The following is a 19,656-nucleotide window of genomic DNA, read 5'->3' on the forward strand; positions in this document are numbered from 1 at the left end:
CATTGTGTGTGTCAAAGTCAACTTCTGTATGTGCCATACAATTTTTTTTCCATAAAACTTTTGCTTGGATAACTGGCTAACATCACCTTTTTTAATGCTACTCTATATTGATGCATATGAGTTTATTTACTAAATTCAAATAGGAGTTTATTTCCTAAATGCAAATAGGCTGTTTACTGTGCAAAGTATACCCAATAACATGCAAGGAAGGAAATAAAAAATTAAAAAAAACAGTATTTTTCTTGCACGTGAATGGATGATGGAAGTCAGCAGAGATTTGCCTTGTTCACTAAGCTAAGGGAAATTCTCTTGCTAAGTGAATGGCTTATTTGCCTTGTAAATCAAGCCTGAAAAGCAGTGCTGATGTCATCATGTCATTATCCAAAATTGCCCATTGCCAGGAGGGGTCCAACGAAATAGAGGAGCCAACAAGTCACGTGTCTAAACTCTTTTTTTTGGTTTGTAGGGATGGCCTCTGACAATTGTTTTTCTTTGGCCCACTGGGGAGATTTTCTTTTACTTATGATACTTCCTCATCTGTCTTGAGGATTAACAGAACCTGAAAGAGACACCTCTTAGACAGTTGTTCCCATTGGAAGCCTTTTCCATTATTCATTGATCCATTGACAACTCAAGATATCAGATTTTTCTTCATTTTTTTACCAGAACAGAGACAGTGGAGTGATTTACTAAAGCCAAATAGACAGTGCAGTTGCTCCAGAGCTTAGTAAATGAGGTAAGATTTCACTTTGCAAAGAATACCCAATCACATGCAAGAAAAACAAAAATAACAGCAATTTTGTTTGCACATGATTGAATGATGGCAGTCAGCAGACTTTACTAAGCTCTGAAGCAGCTGCACTTGTAGAGTGCACAGTCTATTTGCCTTCAGTAAATCAACCCCAGCGAATCTCCCCAGCAGGGACATAGACAGCATGAAAAAAACAAGAAAAACTAACAGGGGTTCTAACCCTTCCCTACTCTATCTTTTTTGATCTGAGAGTGTCACACCTATCAGAGGTACAATGGCAAATTTTTGGTATTCTTATTGTCATAATGACTGCAGGAGCCTAGCATGTTAACCTTGCGTGTTAACAACACTAGCAAATAACTGCTTCCACAGAACTGTAGCAATCTACGTAGGATCATGTAGTGTGGCTTTGAACATGGAATGTACTTACTTAGAAAAAGCTTGATGCACTGAGAAAAGTGAAATAAAATAAAATATGAAGAAATGTAAGAAAAACATTTTGGATTTACATTAGATAGAAATGTCAGAGAATAATAAAATACAATAAACAATAAATTAGAATACACAATGTTGTAAAGTGAAGCTCAAGAGAGAAAGTTTAAAACAGATTATATAGTCTGTGAGGTTTGAAAATCATCAGTTACCAACATCAGCCATGTCAATCGGAGAAACAAAGGACATGTTTACTCAGAATAGGAGGAACAAATTTTAATGCCAACTTTATAGTCAAACATGCAACTAAACAGGATGAGAAAACCAAGATCAAAGATTACCAGGAAAGACGTAACAGCTCAAAGAAGTTTTATACAAAAATAATGGCCAATTTGAATGCAATTAATGAATGAGAATCAATACACTCCCTTTGCATGGATAACTGGCTAACATCATCTTTTTTCATTGCTGTAGTATATTGATGTATGGGAGTTTATGCACTAAATGCAAATAGGCTGTTCACTTTGGTGTCAATTCTCTAAGAGTTAAATAATGGCTAATATAATGTGGTAAAATACTGCATGCGGTAACAATTGTGCAAGTGTTCAATTCACTAAAAATTTTGAGTTAAATACCGAATGCTGTATTTGTTTGATTTAGTGGTAATTTACCGCATTAAAGCAGGGTTCCCACCTAAAAAAAAAAAATTAAAAGTCAGCAGCTACAAATACTGCAGCTGCTGACTTTTAATAATCGGAGACTTACCTGTCCCAGGGTCCAGCGATGCCTGGGATCGAAGCCCCGCACATCCCCCCCTCCGCTCGGCGGCACCGGCTTCTTAACTATGGGGGCCCGGCTGTGGCTGTGAAGCCACAGCCAGGCATCCACTGCGCATGCGTGAGCCACGCCGCGCGCCGCCACTGGCCGCACAATCATCTGGGACCGGTCACATGTCCCAGATGATTGACAAAGGGAGGGGGGAATGCTGATCTCCCTTCCTGCGCCGAGGGAAGTGACATCAGGGGCCCAGGCGCCGAAGGAGGCAGATTATGAGGGACCCCCTAGCAACAGGTGAGTAGAAAAAAAAATTTTCTCCAAATGTTTTTTTTTAATTTTTTTTAAGCACATTAATATTTTTTTTTTTTTTGGGGTGTGGAACTCAACTTTAAGTTAGTTGCTAAGGAGCAGGCCAGGAAGCGGAGTCCTAAACAACAGAGGAGTCATCAGCTGTCAACGGGTTCCCCATTGACAGTTGAATGCAAAAAAAAAGCCAACAATTAAAAATGTTGAAAAAAAAACAACGTGGGGTCCCCCCCCCCTCCATGCATACCAGGCCCTTCGGGTCTGTTATTGATTTTCGGATTCCAATTAGTATCTATAACAAACCCGGAGTACAGCCACTGTACACCAACCCTGGGGTTAACACAATCGAACAGGATGGGGGTGTAGTTTTGTGATAATTAGCATGTTAAAACAAATTATTATTGCGAAAAAGAAAATTTGTTCTTCCGTCTGGCAACTAAAATCGTTTATAGCTCGTCAAAAGTGCAATTTTTTGTGCTGCAATTTGTCCCTTTTTTAAGTTGCTGGTACAAAACATTGTATTGTACCGTGTAGCAAATGATTTATATAGCATTTGGATACTTGCATGTAAACATTTTATTCTAGATTGTCATAGATACACGATATTATGAACACTGTGGATTCAAGGATGGTTTAAGATGGAATTTCAGTAAGATTTTTGGACAGTTCACTATAATTTTACATAAGAATAGTGCTTTTTTTGCCTCGACCTTCTCAAGAACCTCAGCCATTCTGTCAAACCAGGTTGAGTGTACAAACATACAGTACAATATCACAGGAAATCACTGAAAGTAACTAGTAAGTAACTAGGCAAGCATAAAATGAATTAATAACACAATTTAGCATTACCAGTAGGGGCTAGGCATAAGATGACATTTGGTGTTCAGGAGAACAGTAGCAAGGCTGTCTCAAGTGAAGCAGTGAGCAATAGTAAAGTTTAAACTGCCAGAGAGCATTTATGGTGGCAATGCTAATGCTAGACTGACTGGGAATGTACTGTCCAAATGAAAAGGAGGATGGTAACAGAGGGAACAGGGGAACAAGGGGGCTTGCAGAATAATTATTACAGGATGGGCAGTCCTTTGAGATGTTCTTCTGTCGCTATCGTTGGGGTCTTTGTGATGCACAACAGTCCCAGTTAACCTGCATGCAGTATGGGTACAGTATAGTCTTAGCACAGGTGCAAGGTAGATGTGGTTCAGATGCAGTAAAGGTTTGATGTAATGCAGTAAAGGGTTGGAATAGGTGCAGTCTAAGTTTCGAATAAGTGTGGTATAGAGTACAGTATGGGTGCAGTATGGATTGGGTACACTTGCTGTCCTGCTGAGTGGCTCAGTCCCTGCTAGCAGTATCTGCAATGGGTGAATACCCCTCTCACAAGTCCACGGAATGCTATGGTGACCTCTCCTTGTAGAAAGGGGGCCCCTGAGGGCTCTCCCCAAAAGTCTCAGAGGATCAGTGGTAGGAAGTAGAGGATGACCCAGTCTCCCTGTGGCAGCGGTGCACATGCTGTGATGTGGGTGCTGCTGTCCTGCCCCCAGGTGTCCTCACTCCCAGTCTCAGGCTCGGATCTCTGTTGGTATGGTCTCCTGCTTGCAGGCGAATATCCAGACAGAGGTGCTCTCTCTCTCTCACTCCCTGGGTGCCAAGTAAAAGAACTTTCTTGAGCACAATAAAAATAATCTCTTCACTCGTCCTACTACACAATACCTATTGGGATCTGTAGTGTAAGGAGTCTTTTCTACACATTATTTGGTTGCTGTCTCACTCTACAACTCCTGGGATTCTCAGTATTCTGCATAAAGGTCTATGGGTTTGCCTGGCTTTAGATCTCCCCCTGCTGGCTGGAGGAGAATGGTGCAGCATAACATCAGTATCTCAGTAGAAGGAGAAGGAGAATTAAGCTATGACAGGAAAGAAAGATGGAAGCTGGTTGGTTTCCATGCAGAGCTGCACCAGATTTTGCACTCTCCAGTTTTAGTAAATCAGCCCCAATGTCTCCTTTTCCATAATGCTGTAGCCAAGCACCTGCTACATTTGCAATGCGGTCTGCAAAAGCTCCAAAGGCAGAGGTTCCTGCCGACTCTACTGAGGTACACTACAAACCTTCATTTATAGAGCTGGAGGAAGTGAACATAGAATTACAACTGCAGTTACATTACTGCACTTGTGTTCCATTGAAAATTATGAGTCCCCCTGGCCACAGTGCAAAATGGAACTTATAGTTTTTCCATTCACAGATCCTGTGAACGGATCTATGAATGGATAATATGGCTGTGCAGAAACATGCATATCCACTCTGATTTAAAAATATACAGAATGCTGTGTGGGGAAGAACCCTGAGATTCAGGTGGGAATGAGGTTTGGGAGTGGGGGCTGTGGAATGGCACCATGTTTCCTATTACGTCCTAAATATGGTTGTAACATGAAAAATGGTATTTTAAAGTGGATTTAGCCTTTAAAATTAGACATTCTCCCCCTCCCCCAGTTTTCTACTTCATCTATTAAAAAATATAAAATAAACCCATAAGGCTTTCCTTTTGTCAGAATTGACATGAAGTAGTAAATATACTGTATGTTCAACCAGGATATTTTTCTCAGAGAAGAGGTGCAGGAACTTCCCCCTTCTGATTAACCCCTTATCTCTGCCCCCTACACACATCTGAGCACCGTCCCTTGGTCTCACCCCCTACCCACCTCCCAATACCGCCCTTTTAGAAAATACAGAACCAAGTTTCATTTTGTGATGCTAAATAATTTGTATGGAGTTTGTTAATTATAGCAAGAAAAGCAGGAAAATAGATTCCCTGCAGCCAACAACAATAGACACCCCCCCCCCCAGCAATAATAGATCCTCCAGAAAAAATCGACTTCACCCCAGCAACAATAGATCCCCTGCAGCAACGATAGACCCCACCCCAGCAACAATAAACCCCACACAACAATAGACCCCACCCAAGCAACAATAGATCCCGCACACAACAATAGACCCTCCCACACCGCAATAATGGACCACCTACAACAACATACCACCCCCAGCAACAAAAGATCCACCCAAGCAATATGTCCTGACGAAATTCCGGCGGGCGTAACGAAACATGTAGATGGAAGGACGAGTCCCCATCTCCCTGTGTCACCGCACTGCTTTGATTTTGTTGATCCTGTTTACCTGCTTTTAATCCTGCACTTTTGGAAACCAGCCAGCACTACATTGTGGATCAGTTACCAAGGGTGAAAAAACAATGTAGCGCTTAATCGAATAAATGTACAAATAATATGTGCATTAGTATAAAAGTAATATATATAAAGTCCAACATATATAATAATGTTAAAGTAAGTCTCTAACCCCAAATCCAATCAGGAAATGGGAAAATAATATAAATAGTCCTCCAACAAGGGGGGGAATCCCCTTGGACGTGCAGGAAATAATATATAACACCAACACTGATGAATCCTGGATATTAAGACAAATGGGTACTCTTACCAGAGCAGATGGACCCGGATATCAGCGACACCGAATCGTAAAAGCTTAAGACTTGAATCCGTGGCACTCTCAGATGGAAGTAGAAGTGGCACTCTCAGATGGAAATGGAGATCCAAGGTCTTCTAAAAGTAGACTTCAGGGGATCTTAATGAACCCAACCGGACCAGGGAACGAACATCTTGTAGGAACCTCAGCAACAATTCTCATCAAAAACAATGATGTAAAAAAGAAGAGAGGAGAGGGGCTCCAATAGTGCGGATCAAAAAGGTACGTTTTATTGAAACCACAATAACAAATAAATAAAATGTGATCACAATGAATAAAAAGCAATGTGGGGAGCAATAGGCATAATAATTGCTTTTTATTCATTGTGATCACATTTTATTTATTTGTTATTGTGGTTTTAATAAAACCTACCTTTTTGATCCGCACTATTGGAGCCCCTCTCCTCTCTTCTTTTTTACATCATTGTTTTTGATGAGAATTGTTGCTGAGGTTCCTACAAGAAGTTCGTTCCCTGGTCCGGTCGGGTTCATTAAGATCCCCTGGAGTCTACTTTCAGAAGACCTTGGATCTCCATTTCCATCTGAGAGTGCCACTTCTACTTCCATCTGAGAGTTCCACGGATTTGAGTCTTAAGCTTTTACGATTCGGTGTCGCTGACATCCGGGTCCATCTGCTCTGGTAAGAGTACCCATTTGTCTTAATATCCAGGATTCATCAGTGTTGGTGTTATATATTATTTCCTGCACGTCCAAGGGGATTCCCCCCTTGTTGGAGAACTATTTATATTATTTTCCCATTTCCTGATTGGATTTGGGGTTAGAGACTCACTTTAACATTATTATATATGTTGGACTTTATATATATTACTTTTATACTAATGCACATATTATTTGTACATTTATTCGATTAAGCGCTACATTGTTTTTTCACCCTTTGTATCGATGTTTGTCACATTTAGTGTAGCAGCTATTATTATTGGTTTCTGCGCGGTATTATTTCACTTTCTTGATCAGTTACCAGCATGAGGGCTACTTGGACTGCCTGGACTTATTGTCATTATTGATTGAAACATCAGCAGGTGTTCCAGCCTCTAGAACGTGCATTGCTCAAGGATCGAACTGAGACTGATATCACATATGTTGGCTGCTGGATAATAAGACTGGTCTGCTGCAGGATCATAAGTAACCTACATTATATAGACCCCAGATGTGCGGTTGTATTCTGGGATAGGTTACCCAACTCCATGGGATCATTCCTGCACTGCAGGCTGGACTTCATATGCTTGGTGAGTCTCCTATCTTTAGTATTTAGATGGGATGTATGGACTGTCTCTGCAATCTCTACTCCAGCCTTATCATCGTGATTGCTTTTGCAGTCAAGCAGCGGCATAATCAATATATGAAGGCCCAAGTGGTATCTACCCAAGCTGCTGGTATGTAGCGATTTGTTGGTATTTGATACTGTTTTACCAATATATGTCCAGCAACATCTACATATTACTATTTTCATCTTTTTGCTGAGGAGTTTGTGACTTAAGCAGACTCACTAGCCCTGGACTGTCCACTACTTTTGTGTCTTTGGGCACTGAAGGATTTTATGATTCTGGCCTGGATTACAGCTTTCACATGCGTTTGCAAATGTGTGCTAACTAAACCCCTGCTTTTAACAGACGGTTAGACAGGTAATTTGGTTGGTCAGCAGACTGGTTGGTAAGTTGAGTTATGGAATTGTTTTTGTCTTACATGTATATGGCCCTCCATGTGCTCCTTGCTTTGAAGGCCAGTTATAGGTGGGGGCAGTGGCCAGTTTTTTGTTACTGTTCATATATATGGTCCGGGGACACACTGGGCACCTTTGCTGCCACTGTGCTCTTGCTGGGTGTCCAGTGTGCTCCTGTTCCTTTAAGGGGAATTGGGCTGCCTCCAGGCTCACCTGCCCCACATCTATCCATTCCATGCATGTGCTTCCACTGTGGAGACACTTATAAATTTGTAGTGTTAGGACTGCAAGCAACACAGGGTGCCGTGACGAGGCCTTGCGGCTTTCACATGCGTTTGCAAATGTGTGCTAACTAAACCCCTGCTTTTAACAGACGGTTAGACAGATAATTTGGTTGGTCAGCAGACTGGTTGGTGAGTTGAGCTATGGAATTGTTTTTGTCTTACATGTATATGGCCCTCCATGTGCTCCTTGCTGTAAGGCCAGTTATAGGTGGGGGCAGTGGCCCGTTTTTTTTTTTGTTTCTGGCCTGGATTACGCTGGATCTGTCCCTGAGGAACTTAGCACTTCATTCACCCACTGAGGTTTTAAAGAGGAACTGCAGTCTGCTCACATAATTTGTAATAAAAACATCTTTGCCATTCTGAAGCTTCCCTCCAACCACTTTGCATATTATTTTATATATACTATGATTCTGTACTTGCCAAATATGCTGCAGAAATCTCCCTCCACTGAGTCTGGCTGCAACCATTTTAACTGTGGGCAGCTGAAGCTGCTGCCTGTTCACTTCCTGGATTTACACAGATACAGAGAGGCACACCTTCAGCCAGCTCTGCAGCCCTGCAGCTTTCATTGGCCCTCTTATGACTCAACCCCGTTCCCTTCCTGGCAAACTCTCACTAGAGTGAGAGAGACAGCTGTGCATGATGTCATAAGCCTAGGTCAGTGATGGCAAACCTTGACACCCCAGATGTTTTGGAACTACATTTCCCATGATGCTCAACTACACTGCAGAGTGCAAGAGCATCATGGGAAATGTAGTTCCAAAACATCTGGGGTGCCAAGGTTCGCCATCACTGGCCTGGGCTAATGACCAGACAAGAAACAGGAAGTATTATTTACAGGCAGAAAAAAAAGTTTTACTATTCAAAGTTAAAACAACAAGGGCAGAAGATTTAATAGATGGAAAGTTGAAAAAATGACTGAAGGTCCTCTTTAATGTGGGGTGCTGGCTCCTCTGGGTTTTTTTTAGGTTGTGTATATACTTGTGGTGCAGGTGTATAACAGGGAGAGGGGGACCCTTTTGGGGGGGTATCCACCAGCTCCTACTTGGGGTATATATGTGCATTAGGTAGGGTACATGGTTGGGAGGGGACTTAGTCGGTTAGGTAGGTTGTGGTGTGTGGTTCTGTCTTAGTTAGGGGGGGGGGGGGAGTGGGTTTATGGGAGGTGGGGGGTTAGGGAGGATCTGGGCATGATGCTGGTAAGTTTATGTAGTATTTTCTATTAAATATTTTGGAGTCTACTCAACAGGTTGTGTGTATCGTACCTTTTTTTGTTTTTTGCTTTTTGATAGCTGTTCTGCAGATTATCACCCTCCTCCAGTCTATGGAAGTGAGTACATCTCCCCCCCGTCTAGGGGTTATTGAGCAAGACTCCCAAGATTACGCTTCTTGTTTTTGTACAACGTTAGACCCCCCCTTCCCCCAGCAGTAACAACGGTTCTCCCAACAGCCAGCATCAATAGACCCCTCCCTCAACAGTAGATCCCTACCAACAACATAAGATCCCCAGCAACAATAGACCCTCACACAAAAACAGATCCCCACCAGTGACAATAGATCCCCCAGCAGTCAGCATCAATAGACCCTCCAGCACACCCCACACCCCTTGCTAATACATACATTCAGTGCTGGAGGTGGTGGAGGTGCCGGAGCTGCGTTCCCCTGCGTTCCCACTGAAAAAAAGCCCTGTGTTCAACCAATATGCATGGCACAGAAAGGAGCCTAAAGCAGCATTTTTTCCAAAAATATATTCAGCCCTTCTATAAAACTTCATTCATTCTTTCCAGCAGACGTTGAACACAGTTGAGTGGGCTGCATTAAGTTAAGTTAAGCCTAGTACACACGGAACGAATACCTGGTGGGATCGGCCGGTTCAATATAAATTGGCCAACATTCGGCCCGTGTGTACTGCAGCCGGTCCGACAGAAGCCGGCTGAAGTGGGCATGACCAAAAAAGGTCCCGATCAGCACTCTCAGCCAATCGCTGACCAGAGTGTTCTGGTTGTCAGGTCACAGTAGAACAGCAGGGGAGATTGCTATACTAACATCGAATAGTTAGTACAGCGACTCCTCCTGAGCTGTCAGGTTTTTTTCATTCAGTCCTGCTGGGTTGAACAAAAAAAAAAAAACTACTAGTGCATACAAGGCCAATCCTTCCACACTACATTACCAATAAGTGCAGTGTGCAAAACTATAGGGAAGTGAAATCACATTCCACACAGTCAAATAGACCATATTTTTTAGCACCCTGGTGGTCAAAATTGTCAATATCAGAAATGATCTGGAATTCTCATGTGTAAACCTAGGATGATGAGGTTTCTTAAGAAGAATGCTAAAAATAGATGTAATAAAATATCATAATTTTCAAAGAATCGTACAAGATGTTTTACTGGTAAATCTCCAAAAAACTCAAAGTTTTACCAACAGGTTTAGAGTCATGGGAGACTGTTATAAACCTACCTTTTATTATTTGATACTGGGCATTCATTCTGTTATGCATACCTATAGGAAATCTGGCCTGCTTTACTTTTCTAGTTTTCCCAGCCATATTTCCAGAATGTGATGGATGTATATTATCCCAGATAGCAAGGAAAACTTTCCTCAAATTTGTGGCATTATTGAATTGTAAGTCTTGTTAGCTTGCTGCACATTTTTACTGGCAAGTTGTACACTTGGAGCACAAATGCTAGCTGACACTTTTCCAATTTTTACCAAATTTGCATGGCAAGTTTCTAACAAGAGCAAAGTTGCAGTGGTGAGTCTACAGCAAGAGCTCTGCAAATCTACAGCATGAAAATTCAGTCACAGTGACCCCTGTGGTGGGATGACTATTGCACAACATAACTGAACCAGAACTTGCAGAATGTTTGCAAAGAAATCTGGAGTCATGCAATGTGGACTTGATGCAATTGTGCAACAAATGTGTGAAGCCTGGCAAGTCTAGGAATAGCTTGGTAAGTCATTTTTAAACTTGCAGCACAATTGTTTGCTATCTGGGATGATATTACAGTTGGTTTTGTATCTTGTCTTTTGTTAAAAAATCAATGAATGTGATTGAAACAGAAAAAGTTCACAAAACTTTTTTTATTTATTATACCAAACTCCTGGCAACTCAGTACTATTTTTTTGTTCCTAGTCTCACTTCATATCTACAAACAAAACCAAAGGGAAGTTATGTGTATATTTTGGGCATCATGCTGTCACACGCTGTAGAACAGCATTTCTCAACCTTTTTAACACAGAGAAACTCTTGAATTAACTTTCCGGGTTCTTCATGCACCACAAAACTAAAAAATCTTATTCTAAAAATAAAACCTTTCTGGGTTCAAGGAGCCCCTGCTAATAATTACCATGTCTACAGCGCATAGTACATTAGTGTGATGGTTAGTAACAAGAACGCTCCTTACATCTGTGGCCACCCCTGATGATTTATCACAATTATCAGGACTTCAACTTGGCTTTAAAGAATTCTGAACAAGATACACTAAAGCACCTGTAACTTAACATATATATATATATATATATATATATATATATATATATATATAAATATTAATATTTAACCCTTTCATGACTAAGCCTATTTCTGACATTTAGTGTTTATAAGTTAAAATCTGTATTTTTTGCTAGAAAATTACTTAGAACCCCCCAAACATTATGTATATTTTTTTAGCAGAGAATCTAGAGAATAAAATGGCGATTGTTGCAATATTTTATGTCACACGGTATTTGTGCAGCGGTCTTTTAAACTTAACTTTTTGGGGAAAAAGACACTTTCGTGAATTTTAAAAAAACGAAAAAGTAAAGTTAGTAAAAGTAAGTTAGTAAATTTTTTTGTATAATGTGAAAGATGATGTTACGCCAAGTAAATAGATACCAAACATGTCACGCTTTAAAATTGCACACACTAATGGAATGGCGACAAGCTACAGTACCTAAAAATCTCCATAGGCGACATTTAAAAAAGAAATAACGGTTACCAGGTTAGCGTTACAGAGGAGGTCTAGTGCTAGAATTGTTGCTCTCGCTCTGACGTTCGCAGCAATACCTCACATGTGTGATTTGAACACCATTTACATATACGGGTGCGACTTCCGTATGCGTTTTGTTTGCTGCGCGAGATCGCGGGACGGGGGGGTGCTTTAAAATTTAAATTTTTTTTTATTTCATTTATTTTTATACATTTAAAAAAAAAAATTTTTGATCACTTTTATTGTTGTCACAAGGAATGTAAACATCCCTTGTGACAGTAATAGGTGGTGACAGGTACTCTTTATGGAGGGATCGGGGGTCTAAAATACCCCAAATCCCTCCTTTGCACTTCAAAGTGTTCAGATCGCTGAATACAGCGATTCTGAATACTGTATATTTTTTTAAAACCGGCGCCATTGGCAGCCGAGTAAACAGGAAGTGATGTTGTGACGTCACTTCTGTGTTTACAGAGAGAAGATTGGAACAAAGCCGTTTCCGGCTTCGTGCCAGTCTCTCTCTAGCCGCCGGAAGTGGCGGATCGGGTCTCACGGTGGGATGGGAGGCCTGGTAAGAGCGGCAGAAGGCGGCGGGAGGGGGGGATGTCACCTCCCACTCCTCTGGGATAACAACCAAGCTGCTTTTAGCCACATCGGTTGTTATCCCTGGATAGCCGATCGCCAGCTCTAAAAAATGGTACCGGGATGATGCCTGCAGCTGCGGGCATCATCCCGGTATAACCCCCTAAAGCCGAGACCGCGTATCTGCGTATGCTCGGCGGGAAGGGGAGATATATATATATATATATATATATCGTGTTTTGTTTTTTTCCACCATTAAGATGTGCAATATGCGTAAAACTCTCTATTCTCTGTATCGGAATTTGAACACCCATTAACCCCTTGTCGACTATTAGCCGCAGTTTTACTGCAGCAGAATGGCACGGCCGGGCGAAACGACGTTATGTTATGTTGCTTCGTCCTGTGGCCACTAGGGGTGCGCGTACGATGACCGCCGGGCTCCCGCGATCGCTCGTGACACACCGAGAACCGGGATCTGTGTGTGTAAACACACAGATCCCGGTTCTCTGAGGGGAGAAAAGACTGATCGTGTGTTCATACGATCAGTATGAACAACGATCTGTCATCTCCCCTAGCCACTTCCAGACCGCCCACTGTATATATACGTTATTTTTTTGAAGATGGATATCTCGGTAACGGCAGCAACTGCTGCCACAACCGAGGTATCCATCTTTTCAGCGGGCGGTTCCGTACATGATAATGGTGGTCTCTGCGGTGGGTTTGCCGCGAGATCACCGTTATCGGCGGCGGGAGAGGTGCCACCCCCCCTCCCGCCGCTCTCCCGCACCCTCCGCCGCTTACCGGAGCCGTCGGTAGCGGCGGAGGCGATCGGGTCCTTTCCCTGCTTAGGTATGGAGACGAGTGAGGCTAAGATGGCCCCCACCCGTCTCCATACCATGTGACGGCCGGAGCGACGTCATTACGTCAGCTCCGCCCACTTCTCTTAAAGGCACAATTTTTTTTGTGTCATTTTTTTAAACGACTTTTTTTTTTTTTGCATTTTAGTCTAAATATGAGATCTGAGGACTTTTTGACCCCAGATCTCATATTTAAGAGGACCTGTCATGCTTTTTTCTATTACAAGGGATGTTTACATTCCTTGTAATAGGAATAAAAGTGATCCAAATTTTTTTTTTTAAAAACAGTGAAAAAATAAATAAAATAAAGTAAAATAAATAATAATAAAAAAAAAAAATTTTTTTTAAAGCACCCTGTCCCGACGAGCTCGCGCGCAGAAGCGAACGCATACGTGAGTAGCGCCCGCATATGAAAACCGTGGTCAAACCACACATGTGAGGTATCGCCGCGACCGGTAGAGTGAGAGCAATAATTCTAGCCCTAGACCTCCTCTGTAACGCAAAACATGCAATCTGTAGAATTTTTTAAACGTCGCCTATGGAGATTTTTAAGGGTAAAAGTTTGACGCCATTCCACGAGCGGGCGCAATTTTGAAGCGTGACATGATGGGTATCAATTTACTTGGCGTAACATTATATTTCACAATATAAAAAAAAAATTGGGCTAACTTTACTGTTGTCTTATTTTTTTTTTTCAAAAAAGTGAATTTTTTCCAAAAAAAGTGCGCTTAGAAGACCGCTGCGCAAATACGGTGCAAAAAAAAGTATTGCAATGACCGCTATTTTATTCTCTAGGGTGTTAGAAAAAAAACAATATATAATGTTTGGGGGTTCTAAGTAATTTTCTAGCAAAAAAAACTGTTTTAAACTTGTAAACACCTAAAATCCAAAACGAGGCTGGTCTTAAAGTGGCTAGACAGTCCCCTCCCCCCTTCAGTTAGAACACAGAGGGAACACAATTAACCCCTTGATCGCCCCCTAGTGTTAACCCCTTCACTGACAGTGACATTTTTACAGTAATCAGTGCATTTTTATAGCACTGATCACTGTATAAATGCCAGTGGTCCCAAAAATGTGTCAAAAATGTCCGATGTGCCGCCATAATGTCGCAGTCCTGATAAAAATCGCAGATGGCCGCCATTACTAGTAAAAAAAGAAATAAAATAATAAAAATGCTATAAATCTATCCCCTATTTTGTAGACGCTATAACTTTTGCGCATACCAATCAATATACACTTATTGGGATATTTATTACCAAAAATATGTAGAAGCATACATATCGGCCTACACTGAGAAAAAATGTGCTTTTATTTAAAAAAAAATGGGGATATTTATTATCGCAAAAAGTACAAAATATTGCGTTTTTTCAAAATTGCCTCTCTTTTTTTGTTTATAGCGCAAAAAATAAAAACCGCAGAGGTGATCAAATACCACCAAAAGAAAGCTCTATTTGTGGGGAAAAAAGGACGTCAATTTTGTTTGGGTGCAACGTCGCACGACTGCGCACTTTTCAGTTAAAGCGACGCAGTGCCGAATCGCAAAAAATGGCCTGGTCATTCAGCAGCCAAATCTTCCGGGGCTGAAGTGGTTAAAGAATTCTGAACAAGATATACTAAAGCACCTGTAACTTAATATATATAGATATATATATCTATATATCTATATATAGATATATAGATATATCTATATATCTATAAATAGCTCGTGTTTTGTTTTTTTCCACCATTAACATGTGCAATATGCGTACAACTCTCTATTCTCTGTCTTGGAATTTGGAAACCCGTTAAAGATCACTTCCAGACCCTAGAGATGTGTGTCTCAATCTCGGTGGTTACCACTTAGAGACTACTATAAATTCAAGTACCAAAGACATTTGTGGCTGATTTATTAACGGAATAAAGTCTATCACATTGCATAGTCAATTTTCACTTTGCAAGGACATTTTAACTTTTGTTTTGGTAAGTGTGGTGAAAGTTTACTTTGCAAAGAATACCTATTGCATGCAAGATAAATTTAAAAAAAACACGATTTTTTTCTTGCACATGATTGGCTAGTAGAAGTCAGCAAAGCTAAGGCCGTCCATACACGGTTTCTGCTGAACCCACCCGAGATTCGAACTGTTAATGGGCAGACTGAATGTACCAAGTTGAGCGATCAATCAATTTGGGTACAACCAGCTTGCCGGATTCACTTGCACTTATCGCTAGAGGCTGCTATAACTTTGCTATTGCTGAAATTCTGACTCCCCTGCCAACACTGTCTGTGTTGATGGGGGAAACGTGCAAATTTCTTTCCTGCAACGGAAAGAAATTTGCGCCGTGTATGGCCAGCCTTAGTAAATAGGCCTTACTTGTTTACTAATTGAACCACATTGAAGCCTAGACTGCTAGAGATTGCTGGACACCAGGGGGTTGATTTACTAAAGGAAAATAGACTGTGCACTTTGCAAAGTGCAGATGCACTCTGCGAGAGCAGTATCTCCAGGGCTTAATAAATGAGGAAAAGCTCTGCTGAATTCTATCATCCAATCATATGCACCAAAAAGGCTGTTTTTTAAATTTTCCTTGCACGTGATTGGGTATTCTTTGCAAAGTGAAGCTTTACCTCATTTACTAAGATCTGGAGCAACTGCACTTGCAGAGTGCAATTGCACTTTGCAAAGTGCACAGTCAATTTGCCTTTAGTAAATCAACCCCCAGGTCTCATTAACCTACATGTGTTAAGCTGGCCATACATTATACAATTTTCTCATTCAAATTCCTTTAGATTTACCTTCAACTACGTAGTGCAAGGACCTGCCTGATTGCATACAAATGGAAAGTGTTTAGGTTTGACCTACTTTATATTATATGGTTTTGGTAAATTTAAAGGAAAATTGTACAAGGGAATTGTATATAGTATGGGCAGCCTAATGACGTCTGTTTTATCACAAGGATCAGATTGAGCCTGGGTTCACACTGGTGCGGAGTGGGGAACCGCATGTGATTCGGACAGGAATCGTGCTGCATCCCTGTTTAAATCACATGCGATTCATTGTAGTGCGATTTGAGCCCATTCATTTTGTATGGCTCAAATCGCACCGCATTCGCACCAACATGGTGCAGGGCCCATTTTTTTTTTTTTTTGCCGCACCAGAATCGCATAGCATGGGTGTAGATAATTTGGACAATCGCACTCTGTTTTGCAAGCTGTTTTCACAGATCACACGAATGTCATGCGATTTCAATGCAGTTTGGGAAACGCACAGGATTCGCTGCATTTCCCACATCGCATATATGTGAACCGAGGCTCAAACGCATGCAACAAAATCATTTTTGTCTTTGATCAAACGTTTGTATGTGACTGGATGCTGTAGCGCAATATAAACAGACATTGGCAAAAAATGAAAATCATTATATTCACAAGTATTTTACCTCCTCCAAATGTTGTCACAGAACACATGTGCAATAAGGTTTGATCTACCTGACCTCCTATTCTATAATAAATCCAATCATGTACACAATTCCTAAGGTTCTGTATATACGTGTGTGAGAGTGGCAATTCATCCATTGCACACATTTGTTGCACAAAAACTGTAAATTATTGGGAAACACCCCGTAGTCTTCATCGGTATTTATTAGCAATTGGAAAAGCAAAGGGGGATCAGAAGAGAAAGAGAAAAAAAGCCAGTGCCTTCTCCTATTGTGGAAGCATCTGAGGACTGGACCGCTGCTCCCATACAGCAGTTTGGATCTCCAATGATCGTACATGACCCCTGCATAATATTTCAATCAATAACACTCATGGTGAGTAGTGTTTTTGATTGGAGCACTGTGCATGGGGCATACTGGACAGCTGGCGACCCGGACTCCTGCATTGTCCAGATATTCAGTGTACTGCTGCCATAGGGTAGCTTCTTACAGTTTTAGGCGCTAACATCAACTATATTACCAAAAGTATCGGGACGCCTGCCTTTACACGCACATGAGCTTTAATGGCATCTCAGTCCTATGCCCCGTACACACGATCGGACATTGATCAGACATTCCGACAACAAAATCCATGGATTTTTTCCGACGTATGTTGGCTCAAACTTGTCTTGCATACACACGGTCACACAAAGTTGTCGGAATTTCCAAATGTCAAAAACGCGGTGACGTACAACACGTACGACGAGCTGAGAAAAATGAAGTTCAATAGCCAGTGTGGCTCTTCTGCTTGATTCCGAGCATGCGTGGCACTTTGTACGTCGGAATTGTCTACACACGATCGGAATTTGCGCAAACGGATTTTGTTGTCAGAAAATTTGAGAACCAGATCTCAAATTTTGTGCGACGGAAATTCCGATGGAAACTGTCCGATGGAGCCTACACATGGTCGGAATTTCCAACAACAAGCTCAGGTCTGGCTCACAGTCTTCTCTCTAATTCATCACAAAGGTGTTCTATCAGGTTGAGGTCAGGACTATGTGCAGGCCAGTCAAGTTCCTCCACCCCAAGTTCTCTCATCCATAACTCTATGGACCTTAGACACGTTAGACACATTACTAAACTTTGTGCACAGCCTTCCCAGAAGAGTTGAAGCTGCAAAGGATGGGCCAACTCAATATTGAACCCTTTGGACTGAGACTGGGATGCCCTTAAAGTTCATGTGTGTGTAAAGGCAGGTGTCACAATACTTTTGGTAATAGGGTGTTTAACCCCTTAGTGCCGACCGTGCGCACATATGCCGCCTCAGCTTTAAGGGGTTATACTGGGATGATGTGAGGTATCGCCGCGATCATCAGAGCGAAAGCAATAATTCTAGCACTGGACCTCCTCTGTAACTCTAACCTGGTAACCGTTAATCGTAAACTTTTTTTAAAGCGTCGCCTATGGAGATTTTTAGGTACCGTAGTTTGTCGCCATTCCACGAATGTGCGCAATTTCAGAGCATGACATGGTAGGTATCTATTTACTCGGCGTAACATCGTCTTTCAAAACTGATTTTTAAAGCTAAATTTACTGTTTCGTTTTTCTAATTCATAAAAGTGTCTTTTTTCCCAAAAAATTGCGTTTGAAAGACCGCTGTGCAAATAAAGTGTGGCATAAAATATTGCAACGATTGTCATTTTATTCCCTAGGGTCTCTGCTAAAAAATATATACATAATGTTTGGGGGTTCTAAGTCATTTTCTAGCAAAAAATACGGATTTTAACTTGAAATAGGCTTAGGCATGAAAGGGATAATAACAAATAAAAAAAAATATATATCCTTTATTTGTTATGCAGCCTGAATACATAACAAAAATAAAAAGCAAGACTTCAATTGGACTTCAAGATAAAAAAATATATTGGCTAAAGCCTCCTTTACACGGGGGCTGAGGCCCATAGATTGTGAATGGGTTGTTTGTTCATGCAACTTGAAATCCAGCTGCTTGCCCCAATTAGATTGTCTGTGTTCAGAGCACTTGCACACCTGTCAAACTGGGACAAGCGGCGGTGTCTGTGTTCCCTTCGCATCCGCATACACTTACATAGGCTGGCTGCTTAAGATGTGTAAAGAGACGGCCCATTCACAGTCTACAGGCCTCGGCACTTGTGTGAATGAGGCCTAACAATTAGATGTTTGGACAGACAGGTAACAAAGTTATTTTTTTGCGCTTACCTTTCCAAAGCGTTGTTGATGTTGAAGATACAGAGATCCCTGTTTTACTATTCCCCCTTCCATCGCCTTGTCCTGTGTCTGCCCACGTATGACGCTGTCCCCCTATACTGCTATAGTACTGGTGGCGGTGCACTATCCCTAAAAAACACTCTCTGCAATCTCTGAACCATGAACGCTTTCTTCGGCATTAAAGCAAAAGTTAACTTCCGCAGATCCAAGCACCGTCCTCACCCTTCATCTTTTTAAAAAAAAAAAAATAACTGCTTTGTAATGCGCCGAAACTCTCGTCACCCTGCCATCAACTTCCCCTTCAACATCTGTCTGAGCCTTTTATGTACTCTTCATTCTGCTATTCTGTCACTGTCTATGACAGATCCTGGATACTTTCAGTCTTACAGGGTCTGTCTTTTTCTATGTCTCTCTTTGCAGTCTCCTATGTTGCATTCTGTCATTTGTAGCTTTCCCCTACCCTTCAATATCTTTGTTCGTTCTCCCTCTGTCTTGCAGTTCTCAGTTCCTCCCTATCTTTAACACGCTTCCGCTGTGAAACTCACCATGTCATAAGAGAAAACGTCTATTTGAGTGTGTTGCTGTGTTGCAGACATCTGCCTCATCTTGTGATTTATGTGTACACCGATGTAGATCTGGTGACACTTGTGTGAACACCGCATAGCGGTGATGCACCTGTCTGCATGGCCTACTTTAAAAGAAAAGCATGGGAATTCATTTTTTCTTCTTGAATTATACTTACCTAGGTGGATGCAGCATCAGTTTGATGCTGCATCTGTCCCCTGCCTGCTCTTAGACTGAGAACTGAGCAATCAAACACCATTGATTGCTCAGTTCTTAGTGTTACGGGAGCAGA

At 41.5% G+C, this 19,656-nt stretch overlaps 1 protein-coding gene across 1 annotated transcript in view; it reads right to left on the reverse strand.

The window, feature by feature from the left end:
• Window positions 1-19,367, reverse strand: part of DOK2 (docking protein 2) — a 62,453-nt gene extending 43,086 nt beyond the window's left edge. Inside the window, exon 1 of the mRNA XM_073622258.1 lies at window positions 18,792-19,367. Coding sequence (XP_073478359.1) covers window positions 18,792-18,854 — 63 coding nt within the window. The 5' untranslated portion in view covers window positions 18,855-19,367. The remainder of the gene's footprint in view (window positions 1-18,791) is intronic.
• Between the last annotated feature and the right edge of the window lie 289 nt (window positions 19,368-19,656).

The sequence above is a fragment of the Aquarana catesbeiana genome, linkage group LG03 (genome assembly GCF_042186555.1).
Source record: "Aquarana catesbeiana isolate 2022-GZ linkage group LG03, ASM4218655v1, whole genome shotgun sequence".
NCBI classification, from domain to species: Eukaryota; Metazoa; Chordata; class Amphibia; order Anura; family Ranidae; genus Aquarana; species Aquarana catesbeiana.